The 21055-nt window shown below is 47.0% G+C and overlaps 1 protein-coding gene across 4 annotated transcripts in view; it reads left to right on the forward strand.

The window, feature by feature from the left end:
• The first annotated feature begins 216 nt into the window (after positions 1–216).
• The window catches only part of LOC129535223 (NHS-like protein 2), a 93450-nt gene continuing 72611 nt past the window's right edge, over positions 217–21055 (forward strand). The window contains exon 1 of one of the 4 annotated variants that reach the window (XM_088834099.1): positions 217–287. In XM_088834099.1, the coding sequence (XP_088690225.1) occupies positions 221–287 (67 nt within the window). In that variant the 5' untranslated portion in view covers positions 217–220. Of the gene's footprint in view, positions 288–8334; positions 12397–21055 lie in introns of those variants that run through there. The other 3 variants (XM_055393879.2, XM_055393878.2, XM_088834100.1) reach the window with 3 other exon arrangements.

The following is a 21055-nucleotide window of genomic DNA, read 5'->3' on the forward strand; positions in this document are numbered from 1 at the left end:
AGTCCAAGTGAGAGGGTCAGGTCTGGACAAATGTGTGCCAGGAGCACAAGTGGGATTTGGATGAGCCATGTGTGTGAGAAGCAAAGCTGAGGTGATGTAAGCACCTGGGGAGGAGCACAGGCAGAGGAGGAGGAGGAGGAGGTGGGGGGAGGAGGAGGAGGAAAAGGAGGAGGAGGAGGCGGCGGCGGCAGCCACAGGGCGGCTGCCAGTCCAGAACAGAATGATGGGCAACTCTCACCACAAGCAACCGAGGAGTAAGAGCCAAAGCGGGATGCATTCAGCAACAGGTACTCTCTTCCCTTCCCTCCTTTTTCCGGGGCCCCTCCAGCCAGGGCCTCCCCGGCTACAGCCGCGCGGGGGCCCCTGACCCTTGGCGTGACTTTCAGGGGCTGGCTGGGGGCGGGGAGAGCTCAAGGGAGATGCCGGTGAACTCCCAGCTCCCCTGCTCCCGCGCCAGCCTGAATTGCATAAGTCAAAGCTCCCCAAGCTGGTAGGGGCCAGCCTCTTTGCCAGCAACCCCATGTAGCCTCTGGAGGGTAGCTGGAGTGTCAGGGAAGTGAGCAACGTGCCATGGACTGAAGTTTATTGCTAAGACTGTGCTTTCTGTCTGTATCCAGTAGGCAGAGACCTGGAACCATGCATGGCTTATCCTTTACGAGCCTCCTTTGTTATTCCAACCTTCATCTCCCCCAGCTGCCCCCACCCTGCACTGAACACCTACACCTCTCCTGCCTCTACCTCCTATGCTGCATGCACGGAATGATCCAGATGAATCTGTTTCTTGCTGTGTAATGCCCTGCCCCCACCTCCTGCCCCAGCCCTGGCAGAGAGCTCTCCTCGCCGCAAGGGCGAGAGGAGCATGTGCCAGCTCTGAGCTTGTTGCCCTCCTACCCTGGGTGTGCCCTGCTTCGCCCCTGGGCCCTCTCCAGACAAGGACCCACTCAAAGGTGCTGGCATAGCTCTCCCCAACAACCCCTTCCTGGATGCTAACAGCGTGGAAATCAGGGAGACGGGATCTGCAGACAACTTTTCCTAGCCCACCATCCCAGACAGTGCAAGAGCAACATGGACTCAACTTCTCCTGTCCTGTTCACTCCCCACCAGCTCTTTTCCCTCCTGCTTTTCCCTTGGTCACTGGGAAGCACCCGATCAGGCAGCAGCAATTAAGCTGAGGGTACCTTCCCTGCCCTCCTCCCTCTGTCTGGATGGTGCCCCCCTCCCTTCTCAGCATCTCTCCTCGCAGAGAAGCCTGTGGTTTTCCTCTGTACTTGTTGGGGAGGCTCTCAGCTACAATTCAGGCCAGTGGGAAGAAAGAAAAATTTTTTGCTAAGTTTAATTCCAGTGTGCCATCAGAAAGCAGCAAATAGATAGGTGTCTGGCTGAAAGCCTGCTGTGCTCAGGCCCAGAGGCTTGTCCAGCCTTTTCCTGGGGACTCAGCTGGTCATCTGTTTGAAGGAAGTTGCCCAGAGTCAAGCAGTCCTAGGGGCAGCCCTAGAACGGGAGTCTTACGGGGTGTAGTGGGAGGGAAGCTACAGAAAGGGACCTGGGATGTGCTGCCATGCAGGCTGATGGCCACGGGGGCCCATGTGTCAGAGCAGGTTCTGGTTTGGCCTCCTGGATGGGCTGAATTGGGGCCCCTGTGGTGGACTGAACCAGTAGCAGAGGTTCTTTGGATTGGAGTTTCTTTGGAATCTTCCATGGATACACTCTTCTAAGGCCACCATTAAGTGAATGGCCCAACCTCCAGCTGCTAGCATCCTGCATCTCTGCCACAGAAGCTCAGGACCTGCTGGTGTTAAATAGAGATGCTCTGTACAGGCCATGATGGGAGCTTGAGGGTAACTTTCCATGTAACTGCTGGTACTACAGCTCAGGACAGTTACTGACTGCCATTTCATCTTTTAAAAACTGCTCTGCATCTTCAATGCCAGCTCCAGTCCAAGGTCATCCTGGAGGCGGTAACTACTTGACCAGCTTCTGGCTGCCTGAGAAGGGAGTCTCATGACCAATTCTGCTTCTGTCTCTCACTCCACCTCCTGCCCTGTTTCACTTCTTAGTCCTTGGCTTCCCCCAGCACTGCACACTCACCATCCCTAGGCAGTCCCAGAAGCCTTTATTGAACATTCATTCTCACTGGGCTAACTAGAGAAAGGCTGGTTAGCCTCCCAGACTCAAGCGGCCCACAAACTGGTCAAAGAGAGGAGGGAAGCACAGGAAACAGTCAGCTAGTGGTCTAAGGGAGGGAGCAAGGTATTGACCATGGGAGGTGGTCTGTCTTGTGGTTACTAGGAAATGCTTCGTGGAGAAAAAATCACCTCCTCCATTACCCACCTTTACATGCAGATTTCTTTCCTCAGAGCACTGTCTCAGACCTGTGTCTCCTCCTACTCTACACCCTCTCCCCTGGTGGTCGAGACCACACGCAGAGACAACCTCCAGAGACTTGGCCTCCAAATCTCTACCTCCGACTCAGACTAACATAGTGGATCCCTCCATCGCCACCTGAATAGTACACAAGGGTCTCACACTCAGCCGAGCACATCTTCTTGTTCCACCCTCCGCCCCTGCAGAGAAGCTCCCCTTTCTGCTTTCCATTTTCACTTGCTGACACCACCATCTCTCCAGGAACCCAAACTAGACACCTGGGAGTCAGCTCCTCTTGCTGCCTCATCTCACACTTACACTCATCCACCCACGCATCCATCCATTCATGCAACAAGTCTTTATTGTCGAGTCTTCTCTGAGAGCTGGAAACTCCTTCTCTTATCACACTGTCAGTGTCTGAGTCCAGGCCTTTATTATCTCTGGCCCATTCCAGAACTAGGCTCCCTGCATCCACATTTGCCCTTCTCTTGGCCATGCCTAGCAAAGTCCGCAGAACGATCTGCCCCGCACTCCCTTGCTATGAACCCAAAGCTTGCTAATTTTAGGAGTAGAGGTCAGGATTGCTCCCAGCATGCACCCTGCACATCCCAGGTGGCCCAGGAGATCATTTGCAGGTGGTATAGACAAAACTTTTTTTGCCTTTCAGAGTTCTGGGCGTATTTTAATGTGCATTAGGAAAAGTATAACTAGTAAATCCAACCCACAGTCACTCATATATTTTTAATTAGGGCAAGATTAAGGGTTTTTAGAGTAAATCTCTTTTAATAAAATGCCCAAGTAAGTAAATAGTAGTATAGGTGGTGTATGAAAAAAGTTGAGAATGCAAAACATTATTGCTTAAGGTTTGGGAAGCACCAGTTTCTAGGGTAAAATATATGTTCCTTAGCACAACTTAGAGACCTTCCATGATTAGACCCCGCCTACCTCTCTGGCCTTACCTCCTTTCACTTCCTGTTGAACTTGATGATCCACCCATCTTGAATCACTTGTGGTTTACCAAATACACCGTGCCCATTCAACATGTCCATGCTTTTACAAGCGCACTTTGCTCTGCCTGGATCCCTGCCTCTAACCACTTATCTTCTCTTGGCAATTTCCTAGCCATCCTTCAAAACGCTGATTAGGTGTCACCTCTTCTTTAAAACCTTGCCTGACCAACCTCCTTCCTCCATACTGAATTAATTAACAGAGTTCATCCTTCATTCCTCTGTACTAATTTGGGAACTTGTACATAATTTTATCATTGCTGGCATTGTCTTTTTTTCAATGTGCTTTTCTTCTGTCTTTTTAAAAGTAAGGCCTTTTATTTTTAAGAACAGTTTTAGATTCACAGGAAAGGTAAAGAGAAGGTATAGAGATTTCCCATATACCTCCTACACCCACACATGCATAGTTTCCCGCATGGTCTACATCCCCACCAGAGTGGTACATTTGTGATAATTGACGAACCTATATCAACACATCATAATAACCCAAAGTCCATAGTTTACATCATGGTTCACTCTTGGTGCTGTACATTCTATGGGTTTGGGCAAAGGTATGGTGACATATATCTATAGTTACAGGATCATACAGAATATTTTCACTGCCCTAAAGATCCTCTCTGCTTCACCTCCATCTCCCCTCCACCACCACCACCAATCCCTCTAGCAACCACTGATCATTATAATATTAACATAACTTTGCCTTTTACAGAATATCATATAGCTGGAATCATACAGTATGTAGCCTTTTCAGATGGTTTTCTTCCAGCCTTGTCATTTTTATGGTTGTCGTTACATGCTTATATGCCCAAGTGAAATGTGAGCTTTTCTAAGGTAAGGCATAAAAATGAGCTTCCCTGGTAGCTCAGCTGGTAAAGAATCTGCCTGCAATGCGGGAGACCTGGGTTCGGTCCCTGGGTTGGGAAGATCCCCTGGAGGAGGGCATAGCAACCCACTCTAGTATTCTTGCCTGGAGAATCCCCATGGGCATATAAGCCTGGTGGGCTACAGTCCATGCTGTCTCAAAGAGTTGGACATGACTGAACAACTAAGCTCAGCATAGCACAAAACTTATTTACCAGAGGTTGGAGAAAAACTGTTAACCAGGTCTTGGAAGGCTTGGGTTCTTATCTCTCTTGGCTATGAACCAGCAGTGTGATCTTAGGCAAGTAAGATCTCTGTTACTTCCATCCTTCAGCTATAAAGCTGTAAATCCTTAAGGGGGATTCTTATCACACACACCTCTCCCCAAAACTGCCAAGGGGGCTTGGGAAGATATGATATGAGATGCTAGGAGAGCTTTTAAAAAGTTGAGATTGCTTTTCAAATGAAACAAGTGATTGTAGTTGTAGATAGAAGAATAGCATGGGTCTTGCCCTGAGAATGGAACCAGGAATGAGCTTGGTATGTTTGAGGGACCATGGGGAGCAGCCAGTGCAGTTGCAAAGCAGGTGGAAGTGGAGGGTGGGGGCAGGGTAGTCACAGCATGTGGAAACCTGCCATGACCTTAGAGCATAGGTTGCTTTGACCCTGAAAAGACTTGTCTACCAGGCTCGTGAGCTGGAATTGACTTCTCATCAACTTTCACACCCCCTTTCACCTCTTGAGTGAGTATAGCCATGTTGCCTTATGAATCTGTATGGACTTTAGGGGAGATACATGCTAGCGCCACCCTAACTACACAGCATTTGCATAGCTGTGCACATATGAACCATCTATGTGAACAAGTATCCCACAGAGAAGAGACAGGGAACCAATATCACACACGTACTATATGCCAGCACGTTTTTTATTGACATATAGCTGATTTGCAGCATTGTATTCATTACTGCTATACAGCAAAGTGATTCTGTCTTACATATATATACATTCTTTTTTAATGTTGTTTTCCATTATGGCTTATCATAGGATATTGAATATACTTCTCTGTGCTATACGGTAGGATCTTGTTGTTTATCCATTCTGTATATAAATGCCAGCATGTCTCATTAACAACTTTGCTTAACCCTCAAAACAACCTCCAAGCAGGGACTGATTTTTTTTCGGGGGTGGGGTTGTTTTTTGGAAAACGATAGAGAAACTTTTTGATTTTGATAATTCTCACATTAGTATAGCTCCTATTTGTTCTGTGAAATAGTTTTCAAAAATGGTTCTCCTGAAGGTGAGATGACAAGTCACAGTCTTGGACTTGATCAATCTCTCCTTGTAAATGACCCACACCAAGTTTTGCTGCTCCCTCCCCACCCCCATCCCCACTTTCCTCCTCCAGGTACCCCTCACCTTTTCCCCCAGAATGCCTCTGACCTGTACCAACTGGAGCTAACCTCTGCTCATGGGTAGTCTTGTCTCTGCTGTGCAAGCAGGGACTATTGACGCCATTTTACAGAGGAAAACACTGAGACTCAGGGGTGAGCTGCCTCATGGTCCAATAAAAAAGAAGTTGTAGAGGCAAGATTGGAAGCCAAGCCTGTTGGACTGTCAAAGCTTGTGCCTACTGCGCCATGCCGTGTGCTTTTCAGCATCTTTGCATCTGTGACAGGAGTTACTAACCCTGGAGACCGGGTGCGGTGAAGGGTGGATTCTACAGTTCTGTGCTGGTAAGGCTAGCAGATCTCTATAGCAACAAGAACTGCAATTCCCAGCCTTGTAGAAGTCCCACCATATATCTGTCTAATGACATGTTTTGGATGTTGGAATAACTGAACTCATTTGAAGCTCCATGTTTGTTCCAGAAGCTAGAGCTGATTTCTGAGCTAGTGAGAAAGTGGGGGAATTCTTAAGCCCAAATTGGGCATTGAGAAGGGCTTCCAATGTGGAGATAACTGATATCATACTGGTTTCCACCTCACCAAGCAGCCACACTGTCAAGCAGTAAGGTGACCTGTGCTTCAAGATGAAGATGAGTCCACCATTCTCTCCTCTGTACCTAAAAACAATGGAGAAACGATCTCATTGCATTTACCAGACACTTTTTGTAGTTGACCTAACCCTTTCATAGTCCACAAACTTATGGAATCCTCAAAATCTTTTATTTCAGTTTGATGGATGCTGAAGTGGCAGAGACTTATAAGGGAGTCAGATAGCCACTATTCCCCTGGGAAACCTTCCCAAAGGCATAATTCCTAATCCAATTTAATGAGCCTATTGGAAGGTATGGAAGAAATTGAAACTCTAGGCCACCAAATAAAATATTTCCTGGTGCTCCTCACCTCCCACAGATGAGAGACATGTTGAAGGTATAGGCATGGGCCCTGGGCTTAAAGCCAATGGTGATACTCCCACATTCCTTGGACCAGAACTAGAAGAAAACAAAAAGTGGGTATAAAAAATTACAGTAACCCTCCACTGTCAAATAATAGGATAATGGCTAAGTAAATCTGATGCAGCCAACCTCACTGAAGTGCAGTGGAGTGCTAAAGAGCTAATTATGAAGACAGTTGAGCAACACGGACAGTGCTTATAGTAAAGTACAGTATAACATGCAAACGGCATGATACAAAACTTTATCGAGGCTGAGCTTTACAAACCCTGTTAAAAAAGCATGTCTGCACATGAGCGAGGATTGGAAGGGAATTTGTGGAAAAAGCAAAAGTTGATTTATTGTGGGTGGCAGGCTTATTGGTGAATTTTTCTTTCTAGATTTCCATTAACGTTGTTATAATGCTTGTGCAAAGAAAAATAAAAACCATTAACATATAGAACAAGCACCCTGGCAAACCATTCTGTCAAGCTGAGAGACCAAATCATATCATGTCCCTGAGCCAACAAACATAGTTGAAAGACATAAATGCAAAAGTCTGCGCCTCTTTTTACAGAAAGAAGCAGCCACAGGGAACGGGGAAATGTGTGGATTTAGTGTGGCAAACCTCAGGTTTGAATCCAAGCTCTGACCCTTACTTAGGGTCTTTAGCAGAAGTAATTTCACTGCTGTAGCCTCAATTTCTTCATCTGCCACAAGAGGATAATCATAATCACCACCACCACTTTGCAGGGCTGTGGTAATGAACCAATGGTGCTGCTGCTGCTGCTAAGTCACATCAGTCGTGTCCGACTCTGTGCAACCCCATAGACGGCAGCCCACCAGGTTCCAGGTTCCCCTCATCCCTGGGATTCTCCAGGCAAGAATACTGGAGCGGGTTGCCATTTCCTTCTCCAATGCATGAAAGTGAAAGTGAAGTTGCTCAGTCGTGTCCGACTCTTTGCGACCCCATGAACTGCAGCCCACCAGGCTCCTTCACCCATGGGATTTTCCAGGCAAGAGTACTGGAGTGGATTGCCATTGCCTTCTCCAACCAATGGTGCAGGATGTTCTAAAGGGCTTTTTGTGAGGTGTAAAAATGCTGCACAGTGTAAGCCTTATCATGGTAGAGATATGAAGACTTGGAAACAAAAGTAATAGGTATTGTTTGCCCCTGTTCCACCTCAGTTGACAACAAAGTCAGGCTGGGCCTGTGCCGCTGGGTGGTTTCAGATGTCTTCTCTGATTATAGAATGCCAGTGAAATGGGATTAAGCATGTGAAGCTTTCTGGTTTTAGCCATAGTTGGGGAATATCTTGGGCAATGTTATAGGTTTTCCTCATCTAAAATGTTTAAAATTCATGGAGAGATGAGAATCATGGATGTAGAACTTGGTGAAGACTTCCACAGCTCCTTGGGTTCTCAGCCAGACTTGGCCACCTACTAGCTGTAGGCCTTTGGGCAAGGGATCTAAGCTCTCAGAGTCTCTGTTGCCTCCTTCATCTAATAGGATTCATAGTGTCTCCCTCATAGGGTGGTTGTGAAGATGAAATAAGATGCTGTGTGCAAAACCCCTGGCACATAGTAAGCAAGGAGAACAGATGTTCTGCCATCATCACTGTGTGAAATTGTCAGAGGAAGAGAGGTCTCTAGGGATCACCCGATTCCAAGCTTCTCAATGGGTGCTGAGAGGGGTGTGGAGGGAGTCTTGTGGGAGCACAGTGTGTACATATTACACTATTTGCGTGTCAATGTTGAGAAGTCTTCTATGGGAAAAGTAGACTTTTTGTGTATCATAGTTAAGACCTGGTTATTTTAACCCACTAGACTCCCACAAACCTTGCATTTTACAGACCCACACAAGTAAGGTGATGTGCCCAAGTCACCTAACTACAGAGATGAGATTAATGTGGGCCACAGTCCAGCTGCTCTCTGCCCCTGCCCTCACCCTTACTGCTGTTAACCACTGCCCAAGAGATGTCTTCATGGCCTCTGGGATTTCCTTATCACCCTGGTGGAGACACCCTGTGCCACATAGCCACAGCCGTATGACCAAACTAAGAGAAGACGGACAAAGCTTTGATGTGGAGAAGAGGCAAGAATGATGCTTGAGATGATGAAGAAAGATGCCCCTGCAAGGTGGTCCTGCATGCTGACAGGTCAGCTCTGCATCATCCCCAGGTGGTACTTCCAAACAATCTAGGCTGACATGGCCTCCTAGGTGCCATCTGCATCCCTGTAAATGGTCTTTGATGAAACCTTCATCTTTCTCAACAGCAGATTTTCTATTTAAAAAGTCAATCTCCTGTCAAATTCTCCAAGAGCACAGATGGAGGGCTATGGGATCCCAGCAGTGAGATGAAGCTCCCAGTTGCTCCCTGCCATTGGAGTGGAGCATGTTATCCATGTCTGGTTTCTGGCATTGGGGAGGGTAGCGCAGAACCACCTCTGTGAATTCCTTTTGTGGAATTTGTAAACTTGGAGGTTGGTGGGGAGTAGGTGCGGTTTACTGATGAGACCCTTTAGGCTCGACTCAGACATGTGCCCACCTCCAGTGCCACACAGGAGATAAAAGGCACATACTATGTCTTGCATAGTGCTCCTCTGGAATATTCTCACCCACCTAGCAGCCTGGGACCTTACTCCTGCTTCTGAGAACCTAACTTCAGGGGCCTGACTCCTGGGATTTCTGACTTACTTTCATTGCAGAACATTGATGCTTCACCCATCTCTTTTTCCAGACTCTTGACTACCCCTGTCCCTGCACCATGGATGTCTTCCTGGACATCTAGTCCCACCTTTGGTTCTGTCACCAGCTCCTTCCTCTTCTCTGGATACTTCAGGGCCTGGCCTAGGGGACAGGAGCTGTCTGATTAGGGTAAAAGGCAAAAGGGGGAAGGGTGAGATCTCTTTTGGTGGCCACCCAAGCCAGAGTCCTGATCCAGAGAGCCCAGGTCACGCCACTTGTTCTGAGGACGAAGACAACTGCCATCCCCATCATCGTCAGACTTCCACCACCACCCTGCCAAAATGAAGTGTATGTTGTAGAAAGTGACACACACCAATCATTTCCCTGCCCAGGGGCAATTGTTTGCCCTGACTCCAGCCAAAAGAACACAAAAACCTGAGCTGAGGGACAAAAGGCAGATATCAGCTGAGACTCTAATTGTGGAGTCTTCCCATCCCAAACAGTTTGGCTTCAGTTATGCGTTTGGTGGCCCCCTATCACAGCAACAGCAGCTAGCTTCAGCCTAGAGGAACCCGGGTGAGAAGAAGCTGCCAAGGGGGATGACAGACTCCAGCGTGAGCCAGGCAGGCCAGGGATGATAGCCGACGGGAGACCAAGTTGACCATCAATATTTTTGAAGGGGGGCCCTCCTGAGCCTTAGGGAGAGACAGTGGAAGATGTAGGCTAGCCCCAGCATTGCTTCTATCGAACTAGGCAGCATTCTGAGCACTTTGCAGATATTAACTCGTTTGATCCACATGACAACCTGATGGTGTCGGTACTTTTATTATCCTCCAAAGGGATATATAGTTTAGCAATTGTCAATTATGTAACTAATCTATAGATTCGAAACTGAGGATCAGAGAGGGTAACTTGCACAAGGGCACACAGGTGAGACTGTGGTTTGAGTCCGGATAGTAGGTATCTCAAGTCTGTCTTCTTAACCACTCTGCTAAGCTGCCAACGTAGGAGAGCTAAGCCAGTCAGGCCAATTTGCCTTCAACCCACTAGCTGGGCTAAGAATTAGTTAATTAATTAATTCAGTCTCTACTAAGAATTAGTGTAATGATTCCCAACCTGAGGAGATTTAGAACACCATCAACGCCTAGTCTCCACGCCTGAGAAATTCTGGTTTAATTGGTCTGTGATGAAGTCCGGCACACGGGGATATGGAGGATAGGGTGAGCGGCACTTTTGGTGAGAGCCCCTCCACTTGAAAACACACAGCACCTCTCCCATCCTGACAAACATCTAACTCCCAGCCAGAGCTCCGTCACTCCCTCCAGCTATGGCTCTCTTTCCTCTCTAACCACAGCCAGACTTCCTGAGAGCTGTCTCCCCTCCCCTCCCGTTTCCCTCCTTAGCCTGCTGCCGTCTGGCCTCTGCAAGCCGGCCTTGCTGAGGCTACCCCTCTTGATACTGCCACCGGACACATTCACTGCTCGGTCCGCCACCTACTTAAATTCTGGAATGCAGTTCATTATGTCAGCTGGTCCTTGCTCCCAGAAGTTAACCTTTTCCCAACCTCGGGGTCGCAAACCTATTCTTCTTGTCTGGAAATTTCATATCAGTCTTTTTAGACGGCTTTTTGTCTCAAGCCATACAAATATTTTCTGGGGGCAGGGCCTCCAGAGACCCACAACCTTGCCCTTGAGGAGCTGAAAGTCATCACAGGAGGGATTCAGTATCCTCGTCCTTGAGGTGACAAGGTGGTTCCTCAAGGAGAGCCCCCCAACTCCTTCCCTCAAGCTGCTTCCCTGTCTCTTTGCACTTCTGGCAAAAATAGGAAAGAGAACAAAGCTCTGACTAGGTCTTTTCACTCTGTGAGCAAGAACTCTCAATACTTATCTTCCAGTTACAAGCTGGTTACTGGGACAGGGCACAGGCTATGTGCCTGTGCTCTTTTTGCCAGAAGAGTCATGGAGTCCCTCTGCAATGAGCTTCTGGCATGCATGGATTGTTTCCTGGGCCCTTGTGTTTCTAAACACACAGAAACAAATTGAACAAAAATTCATTTTAAATGTTTTAAAACCAGCAATTCTCTCCTGTTTTGTGTCCTGGGAAAATAGGCTTTGCTAACATTTGCAGCACTGATTCTAGAATGCTGGAAGGGTGGAGATGGGAGAAGCAGCAAGGGAGGCCAGCAGGGTTCTCTACCCGATGCTATGGAGAGAAAAGGTGGACTCTGAGTCTCACTATTCTGTGGCTGTTGGGCCTTGGGAAAACCCCTTTCCCTCTCAGAGCTTCAGTTTCCTCCCCTGGTACTGGGACCCGTCGTCATTAGCTCCTCTGTCTGTGGCAAGGATGCTGGGAGATGACCCCTACATGCTGGAGGCACAATACTCTGCTGGAGTAGGCACTCCCTAGGAGTTGTGGAAGCTGAATTGAATTGTGTTTGGCCATCATGCACAGACTTGTTCTAGGCCAAGAGAGAAAGTGTGTGTGTGCAAGAGAGATTTGCAAAAAACAAGGCCTATCTCTCTGCACGTCTCTCCTCTGGAAAGGAAGGGGCCCGCACGGTGACAATAGACCAGGGGCGCTGACTCAGACAGCCAGTTCCTGCTCATTTCCCCTTGCTGCAGGACAGCAACCGAGCGGGAGGTCAGCCCTCCGTGGGGCTCTGATTCAGGCCTTTGGCTGAGAACCTTTCCTAGAGAAAGACGAGACCAACTCACAAACAGGTCTCTCTGTGAGAGAACGGGCTGGACCAGTGTGGCTGTGGGCAGGCAAGTGGGGGCAGTGGGGAGTGGAAAAAGAGAGAGAGGAAACGCACTCTTTGAATCCTGCATTGCTTTCCCTGGGCTGGGCGGCCTAGAAACAACTTTACGGGCAACAGAGCATGTGACTGAAGGGGCCAAACTGACCCGGCCAGGGTGCTGGGAAGCGGGGTTCAGGAGGAGTCGCTGGGTGCCCACGGAGGAGCCCAGGAGAGGGATTCAGAACAGCGTGGAGCTCCTTGGCTCCCTGCCCCCAGTGTGGAGTTGCCGGATGTGGAGTCTTAGTCGTCCACACCGCTAGGATGGAGAGAGCCGAGGCTATCACCCTCTTCTGGAGCCGGGGAGGTGAGTCGCATGGAGGAGGAGCAGGTTCACGGGCTCAGCAGAGGTGGCATGGGGAGGAATCAGCGCTCGCTGAGGGAGAGGGTTGAGCACTCCAAGGTGTCCAGAGGCAGCCTGGGCTGTTTGGGGGAACATAGGTCCCTTTTTAGTCCTAGAGGCATATGAGGAGAGACAGACTAACCACTTGGCAGAGGGGCTATAAAAGGAATTAAAAATTGGGTGGCTCTCGAGGAGGGGAGGGTGGATGTGATCACATCCCAACCCTGATAATCTGGCATTCTAGAGGGATAAGAAAAGTGACTGAAGAACTGTAAGTGTGTGTGTAAGAAACACTCTCTCATCTTCTACAAATCGATTTAGCATGCTCTCTGAAGCCTTGTCCCTTGCATGGTGGAAAATGCTGTTTCCGTCGCCCTCAGGGCTTTACCCAGCTCCTGGACTGCTGCTAAAATGCTGATTTTTTTTTTTCACAATACCAACAGGGAGCTCAGGGAGGGGCAGGAAAGCAGTGTCTGTTGCTAGTCATCCGTCAACACAGGTGACTTCTACGGGACCAAGTGCTTGCTAAGTGCAGGTCAAGCCAGAAGTAGTGGCAGTAGGGTGGAATCAATTTCAGGGTCCTGAGCCACACCAGGGGGCTCCCCTCTATTTTGTGTGACAAGGATGTTGCCTACCCTTGACAATGTTCCTGAAGATCCAGTTACAACTGCAGAGGTAGCTAACAGGAGCAGGAGTTGGCCCTCTGTGGCAGACTATAAAGGAGTTTATGAGCTAAAGGAGTTTGAAAAGCAGAGTGATGGCACTGTGTGAGGACTACATGCTGTTTGGCATGGAGAAGAAGCAGAGGAAAGTGGTCTTTGGTCTTCAGGTCTTAGAGGGTCTGTCACAGGGTGAAGGGAATTGAGGGGGGCTCAGGAGACAGAGCTGTGTGACCTATGGACAAGGAGAACTTTCTAACAGACTCTTCACGGGCTGCCTTGCAAAGGAGTAACGAGTCTGAGTGTCTTTGGGAAATCACAGGGTGAGCCCTTAAGAAGACAAGGGCAAGTGAGAGCTGGCCTTCTTCTTCCAAGGAGGAGCAAGGGGGGCACCAGGATTACCTGGCCTCCCTGCTTTCATTCTTGCCCCTCTCCAGCTCATTCTCCACTCAGCGGCCAGAGTGCGACCTTATAAAACAGCCCCAGCTGCTCAAAAATCCTCCAATGGCCGCCCACCACCCACTGGTGCAAGTCCAGATTTATTTCTCTTCTCTATTGCCTCCTTTCTACTCTCTAAAAACAGTGCAGAGATAAGATCGTTTCTCACTCTAATGCAGATCTGACATTTCATAAATCTATGTCCTAGACAGCTGGAAAGGGCTATATTTAACCTTCCGCCTTGTAGCTTATAATGGAGGGACTGGCTTCAGGCGCTGCCTTCTAATGCTGCTGCAGGAGACCAGTGCCTTTTCTTTGTTCTCTGTAAGATCAAGACCACAGCCAGCCTCTCCCTCCAGTGGGGGCAGGCCATTTGCCCCAGAGCACCCACCCTCCCTTCTGTCACAGGAGTGACATCCCTGTCCCACCCCCTGGAGTGTGCCCCCTCAGCTTTCTTATCTGCAAATACCTGAAAGACTCTTTAGGAAACCTATAACCCAATATGTGGGACAGCAGATGAGCTCAAGAATAGGACAGAGGACAGGGCCAGGAGGCATGGGCTGGGTTAGGCAGGGGAACCAGGAGAGAAGAAAACATCTCATCAGAGGTCTTGCTGTGGACACAGTAAGGGGGAAGGGAGTAATGCTGAGTAATGTGCTGTGGACCCTGTATACGATATTTTGCACACATTGCCTGGTGTGATCCTCCTAGCAATTCTAGGATGTAGGTACTGATAGTACCCACCATCGTCTCCAGTGAGGAGATGGACTCAGAGCATTTTAGTGACTTTACCCAAAGTCAGACATAGCTGGAAAGGGACAGAACCGGCATTGAACCTAGGCCTGTCAAACTCCAAATCCTCCCCGGCTGAGTAGGAACTGCCCTTTGGAGCAGCTCTCCCTCGTTTCTTTGCGTGTCTGCAAATGCTAGAGCCTCTTGAAGGCTCTCTGCACGCGGCCCATCACGCAGGCCCCAGGCCCACCTCAACCTCCACCCCTAGCTGTGGAACCCAGCCCAGGAGATCCAGTCTTTTGATGGTGCCCCAATGCTCTCAGGCCTGATGGGCTAACTTCCCCCATCTCTGCTTCCACATTCTGTTCTCTGCTGCCTTGCAGGTAGCAGCTACTAGGACCAGGAGTCTCAAACAATAAGCTTGTTTGAGAAAAAAATACGATTCTTTCTTCCACGTCTGCCCCCTAGACTGCTAAGACTATCACCCCCTGTGGCCTTAGACAGATTGTGTCCCTGCTCTGGTCTCAGTTTCCCCAGATGTAAAGTGGGAAGATAGGATGTTCTGTAAAGGTCCTCCCAGTTCTAAGAGCCTGGGTTGCCCAAGATCTTGCCCCACTCTGCTGCTTTCTCTCACACGGTGTGGGGAATGATGGTCACCACAGGCACTGGTTTGGAAACCTTCACTAAACCAAATGAAAGGACAGCTACATCAAAGTAACTGCCCCAGTGCCAATGGACAAAACAATCAAGTGGTAGTAACAACCACATTTGTAGGGCACTTTATTGTTTATACCAACTGCTCTCACAGCCAGCAGAGTGCTAGGGAGGGGGACTCCAAGGTGATTGTAATGGTACATGGTACAGCTTTAAAAAACACTAAATTACATGGTGAGAAAATGATTCTTGCTTCCTTCTCTTTTCCAGCTTTCTGATTACATCAAGGAAAAAAGCTCAGTGTGATGCTATTCTTCACCCTCTGTAATGCTTGCTAATCTTCTTTCGGAACAGAACGAGAGCAGGCCTCAGGCTCAAAGACAGTGACAGGCAATGATATCTATATAGAATTTAATTACTCTGTTCTATTTCTTTGTATTTATTTTTACGGTTACTTTCTATTTCTGGCAAGTTTTATTCTTTTTGGTTCTTGGGTGCCATATAAAAAATTAATATACATTTCTTTAAGCAAAAAAAAAAATTCACATTGAGAAAAAGATGAATAGTAAATACAACCAGCGGTGCCTAGATACGGCAAAACTTGTAGAAGTGGCCCTGCACAATTTGCCCCTGCTAGTATCCCAGACTTTGTTGTCTCTTACTCCCTTTCCTCCCACACCTTACACCCTTTCATGCCTGCCAGCCTTTGCACATGTTGTACCCTGTGCCTAGAGTGCCTCTCCCACATCCCCTGTCCACCCATCAATCTCTAACTCAGCCTTCAAGACTCAGATTAAATGGCACCTCCTCTAGGGAGCTTTCCTTCAGCTAAGCATTAAGTTCATTCATTTCACTATTATAGTGTCTCTCTCATGGCTGTGTTTATTTTCTTCTAGGCTAATAGCTTCTACCCTCTTGGTTGCAAATGCATTTTACAAGAAAGAGAGAAAGAAATAAAAAGAGAGAGGCATGTGCACAGTGTCTGGGCCCTGGGGACTATTACAGCTCCTGGGATCACTTGGAATTGAGACTTCCCAAATGCTGATCCAGAGCCTACAGAGGCCACAAAGCTGACCTGGGGGCTGCCTCTGAGGGACAGTTGCAGGCCACATGTAGAACGTTCACTGGGGTGCCCTTGAAATCAACACCTGGGATCTAAGAGAAGACAGCAGGATTGGTTCAAGGAAGAAGTTGAACTGGCATAGCTCATGACAGCCTCAGCTGACCATGAGGAGCTCTGGAACTGGGTTGGCCCTTCAGAGTTGTTCTAAGTTAGGGTGAGAGGCTCAGATGTTGACATCAGCCCATATGGACCACTTATTAGATGCAGGCTGTCCCCAGGGAGGGAGCACAGTCTTGGGCGAGGCAGCGTGGGTCTGAGAAGGCGGCTGGGCAATCCTTGAAGAGGACTGTCAGCCAACAATACTCAGCAAGTATGTGAAGGAGGGGTATCTCTGTGTTCACGACAGGACCTTGTCCTCCCCCTGGGACTTCAGTGCTGGGAGGGCAGGGAGAATAGTACAGTGGTTTAAAGGGCAGAATGTAGCTGTCAAGAGTCGGAAACTGGAAGAGTCTAATAAATGTTCATTTAAAAATGAATGGCCGAGTATGAGGTTCAAGGCAATGTGCTTAGAGGCAAACAAGTCACAGGTAACTTCTGGTATAATTAGGGTGACAGATATGGAAAAAAAAAACCAACCTATTCCAGAACAACTTGTGTAGAACAATGTGTACCAAAGACCATGTTGCCAGAGCATCTCGTTCTTGCTTCTGTTGGAGGCCTTAGCTTACTACCCTTCTGACAACCCTCTAAGGCATGAATTCTTGTCCTCACTCTACACATGTGAAAATTGAGAGCCCCAGATTTGCTCTAAAACTCACTGCCACTCAGGTCCCCCAAGCAAGCAGGCCTAAACCACCCAGCCCCTCTCCAAGCCACGTGCAGTCCTTTACAAAGTGCTTATTACATATTTTCTATCTTGTCACAACACTGTGAGGGAGCAAAATAAGGGTGCCAGAAAAAAGTTGTTTTTTACCTTTATTTTCTTAACCTGCCTGGTATGCTTTCAGATATATTCTGACCATATTTATAACAGTGACATTCTTTTTTATTGCTTTTTTTCCTACACATTCTTAACCACCTGTGAAATTCTTCCACTACACTCATCTGTTCTTCCATATTTTATCTCAAAAATGAGAAAATTATGATCAAAATCCAGTTCATTCCTTTTGTGCTGTGAGTGGGGAAATTATGTGGATTTTTTTTTTAAATTTCAGCCTTACTCAGAAAGGCAAAACTTTCTTGGTTTGAAATGTAAAAAATGTATGAAACCAAGAATATCTCTGATTCTACATGTGATTAATACTCTAGGAGAAATGTTCTGTGGGGGAGATTGTATAGTTTGAATAAAAGACCACTTGCTGCTGCTGTTGCTGCTAAGTCGCTTCAGTCGTGTCCGACTCTGTGCGACCCCATAGACGGCAACCGACCAGGCTCCGCCGTCCCTGGGATTCTCCAGGCAAGAACATTAGAGTGGGTTGCCATTTCCTTCTCCAGTGTGTGAAAGTGAAAAGTAAAAGTGAAGTAGCTCAGTCTTGTCCGACTAGTAGCGACCCCATGGACTGCAGCCCACCAGGCTCCTCTGTCCATGTGATTTTCCAGGCAAGAGTACTGGAGTGGCTTGCCATTGCCTTCTCTGAAAGACCACTTCAGTTCAGTTCAGTTGCTCAGTCGTGTCCGACTCTTTGCGACCCCATGAATCACAGCACGCCAGGCCTCCCTGTCCATCACCAACTCCCGGAGCTCACTCAAACTCATGTCCATCGAGTCGGTGATGCCATCCAGCCATCTCATTCTCTGTCATCCCCGTCTCCTCCCGCCCCCAATCCCTCCCAGCATCAGTTAGGAGCAACTAAAAATCCCCCTTGAGGAGCTGGTCTTGGGCAGGGTTGCTGCTCCTTGCTCCCTCTACCACCACGCCAGGCTGTGCCCTCTCCCTACCTTTGTGCCCACCATCCTCCTCAAGCTCCAGGCTGAGGTTTTTCTTCTCTTCATTCCCAGCCTTAAAGATTTTCTGTCAAATGATGATGAAGGCAAATTTTGAAGCTGCCCCCGATCCCCCAATTCTAGCATCTCTCCCAATAGATTCTATTGTAGTCTCTCTGGTCCCAGAGTTCATCTAAAGCAAAGTTTTTCTCTAGAGTTTTCCTAACAGAAGCTGTCATATTGCAGAGAACCAACAGTTGCTCTCTGTTGCACAGGAGGAAAGTCTCCATATGTTCCCAATGAAAATAAAGATTTACACGATCCGTGTCCATGCCTAGCCCTGCGTGATACTATTTGCCATCACTATTACGGGACCATAATTAAAATTTCCCCTCTCTTTATAACTACTAAAATACCATGCTGGCCTCATGGGCTAAAGAGAGCCGCCCTTTTTACTCATTTCCTTGACTTCCTTGTAGGGAGCTTGCAATAGGCAATAGGAGCTGAAGTGAGGTACAGGAGTCAATTTTGTTTTAAAGATTAGCAAGGTAAATAGATCACCCTTATTGAAGTGTAACTTTAAAAAATTTAAAAACATGACTCTCATTGAAATATATAGTGATCACCTATCAAAAACTTATTGAACTCATTGATGAAGTAAACAGCATTATGGTAAAGCTGGTTTTTTAAAAAAATGAGATTTTAGCAATTCCTCAAAAAGTTAAATATAGAATAACCATGTGATGATGTGAAGTCGCTCAGTTGTGTCTGACTCTTTGCGACCCCATGGACTGTAGCCTACCAGGCTCCTCCGTCCGTGGGATTTTCCAGGCAAGAGTATTGGAGTGGGTTACTATTACCATATGAGCTGGCAATTCCACTTCTAGGTTATATGCAAAAGAATCGAGAATAGGGACTTGAACAGATACTTGTACATTAATGTTCATAGCAGCATTATTCACAATAGCCAAAAGGTCCATTGTTCACAACCCAAATGGCCACCAATAGATGAATGAATAAACAAGATGTGGTATATCCATACAACGAAACATTATCCCTCAGTAAAAGGGAGTGAAGTTCTAATCCATAACACAGTACAGATGAACTTGAACACATTATGCTCAGTGAAAGAAGCCAAACACAAAAGAAATATTGTATGATTCCATGTATGTGAAATATCTAGAATAGGCAAATTCATAGGGACAGAAAGTAGACTGGAAGTCACCAGGGGTTGGAAAAGAGGGAAAGGGAAATTACTGCTTAATGTTCTTGTTTGGGATGATGAAAAATTTTGGAAATGGATAGTGGTAATGGTTGTACAATATCATGAGTATAATTAATGCCACTGAACTGTATGCTTGAAATGATTTTAATGACAATTTTGTGCTATATATGTGTGTGTGTATATATATATATATATATATAAAACTTCATTAAAAATAGTAAAAAAAAGTGTGAGAGACCAAAAGATATTGGAACTTTCAAAAGAATGCTGGGATAAGATAAAAAAGCTGGATACAAAACTAGTTCTACAAGATAATAAAACTGTAATCTTTGGGGCTATTTTTTCTACTAGACAGAAATAATTTTCATTTCTACCAGGCAAAAATCACTTGCAACTTATCAATCTTCTACTAGCTAATGTTTAACTTTACAGGGTGGGCCTTAATTAATACTGACTAGTCAAACAAGGAAATGGCAACCCACTCCACTGTTCTTGCCTGGAGAATCCCAGGGATGGGGGAGCCTCGTGGGCTTCCATCTGTGGGGTCGCACAGAGTCGGACACGACTGAAGCGACTTAGCAGCAGCAGTCAAACAACAAGGATTTAGTGTGTAGCACAGGGAATTGTATTCAGTATCTTGTAATAAACTATAATGGAAAAGAATTGAAATAAAAAACTATAGATATATACAGATATATGTATAACCAAACCACTTTTCTGTATACATGAAACTAACACAACATTGTAAATCAACTATACTTCAATTTAAAAAAAAATTTTAAGTAGTGAATAGTCAAACAATCACATAGATGATGCTCTCCTGTGTTCTTGAAAGGGCATTCAGTAATATTTTTTGCCGTGGCAATTTTCAGATAATTCTTCTTCAGTTCAGTTCAGTCGCTCAGTCGTGTCCGACTCTTTGCGACCCCATGAATCACAGCACGCCAGGCCTCCCTGTCCATCACCAACTCCCGGAGTTCACTCAAACTCACGTCCTTCGAGTCGGTGATGCCATCCAGCCATCTCATTCTCTGTCGTCCCCTTCTCCTCCCGCCCCCAACCCCTCCCAGCATCAGAGTCTTTTCCAGTGAGTCAACTCGTCGCATGAGGTGGCCAAAGTATTGCAGTTTCAGCTTTAGCATCAGTCCTTCCAATGAACACCCAGGATTGATCTCCTCTAGAATGGACTGGTTGGATCTCCTTGCAGTCCAAGGGACTCTCAAGAGTTTTCTCCAGCACCACAGTTCAAAAACATTGATTCTTCGGCGTTCAGCTTTCTTCACAGTCCAACTCTCACATCCATACATGACCACGGGAAAAACCATAGCCTTGACTAGATGGACCTTGGTTGGCAAAGTAATGTCTCTGCTTTTTAATATGCTATCTAGGTTGGTCATAACTTTCCTTCCAAGGAGTAAGCGTCTTTTAATTTCATGGCTGCAATCAGCATCTGCAGTGACTTTGGAGCCCAAAAAAATAAAGTCTGACACTATTTCCACTGTTTCCCCATCTATTTCCCATGAAGTGATGGGACCAGATGCCATGATCTTTGTTTTCTGAATGTAATTCTTCTTAACACTTCAAATAATGCATGATGAACCACAGCTCTCATATGAGTCTCCATGAAGAAAACTTAACTTTGGTTTCAAGGCCTGATTCTCATGGCATTAACATCTTGGTGGCATCTTCTGGATGGCACCCAGCAGGTACAGTCCTTGGCTACTTGTAAGGCTCACTTCAGTCCATGCTAAATCCAGTATGAATCCATCAGACTGGTCTTTCAAAACATCACTTTGACTGTGTCCCTCCTACACACAAAACTGAAATCACTCCTGATATAGTCCACACTTCTCAGACTGGTTCACAGAAGCCTCTGGAATCTAGCCTGGCTCGAAATTTGAAAGAAAGCTTTCAAGTTTCATTGCTCTC

This window comes from Moschus berezovskii, chromosome X, assembly GCF_049115385.1.
Source record: "Moschus berezovskii isolate FMDL1 chromosome X, NW_MosBer_1.0, whole genome shotgun sequence".
NCBI classification, from domain to species: Eukaryota; Metazoa; Chordata; class Mammalia; order Artiodactyla; family Moschidae; genus Moschus; species Moschus berezovskii.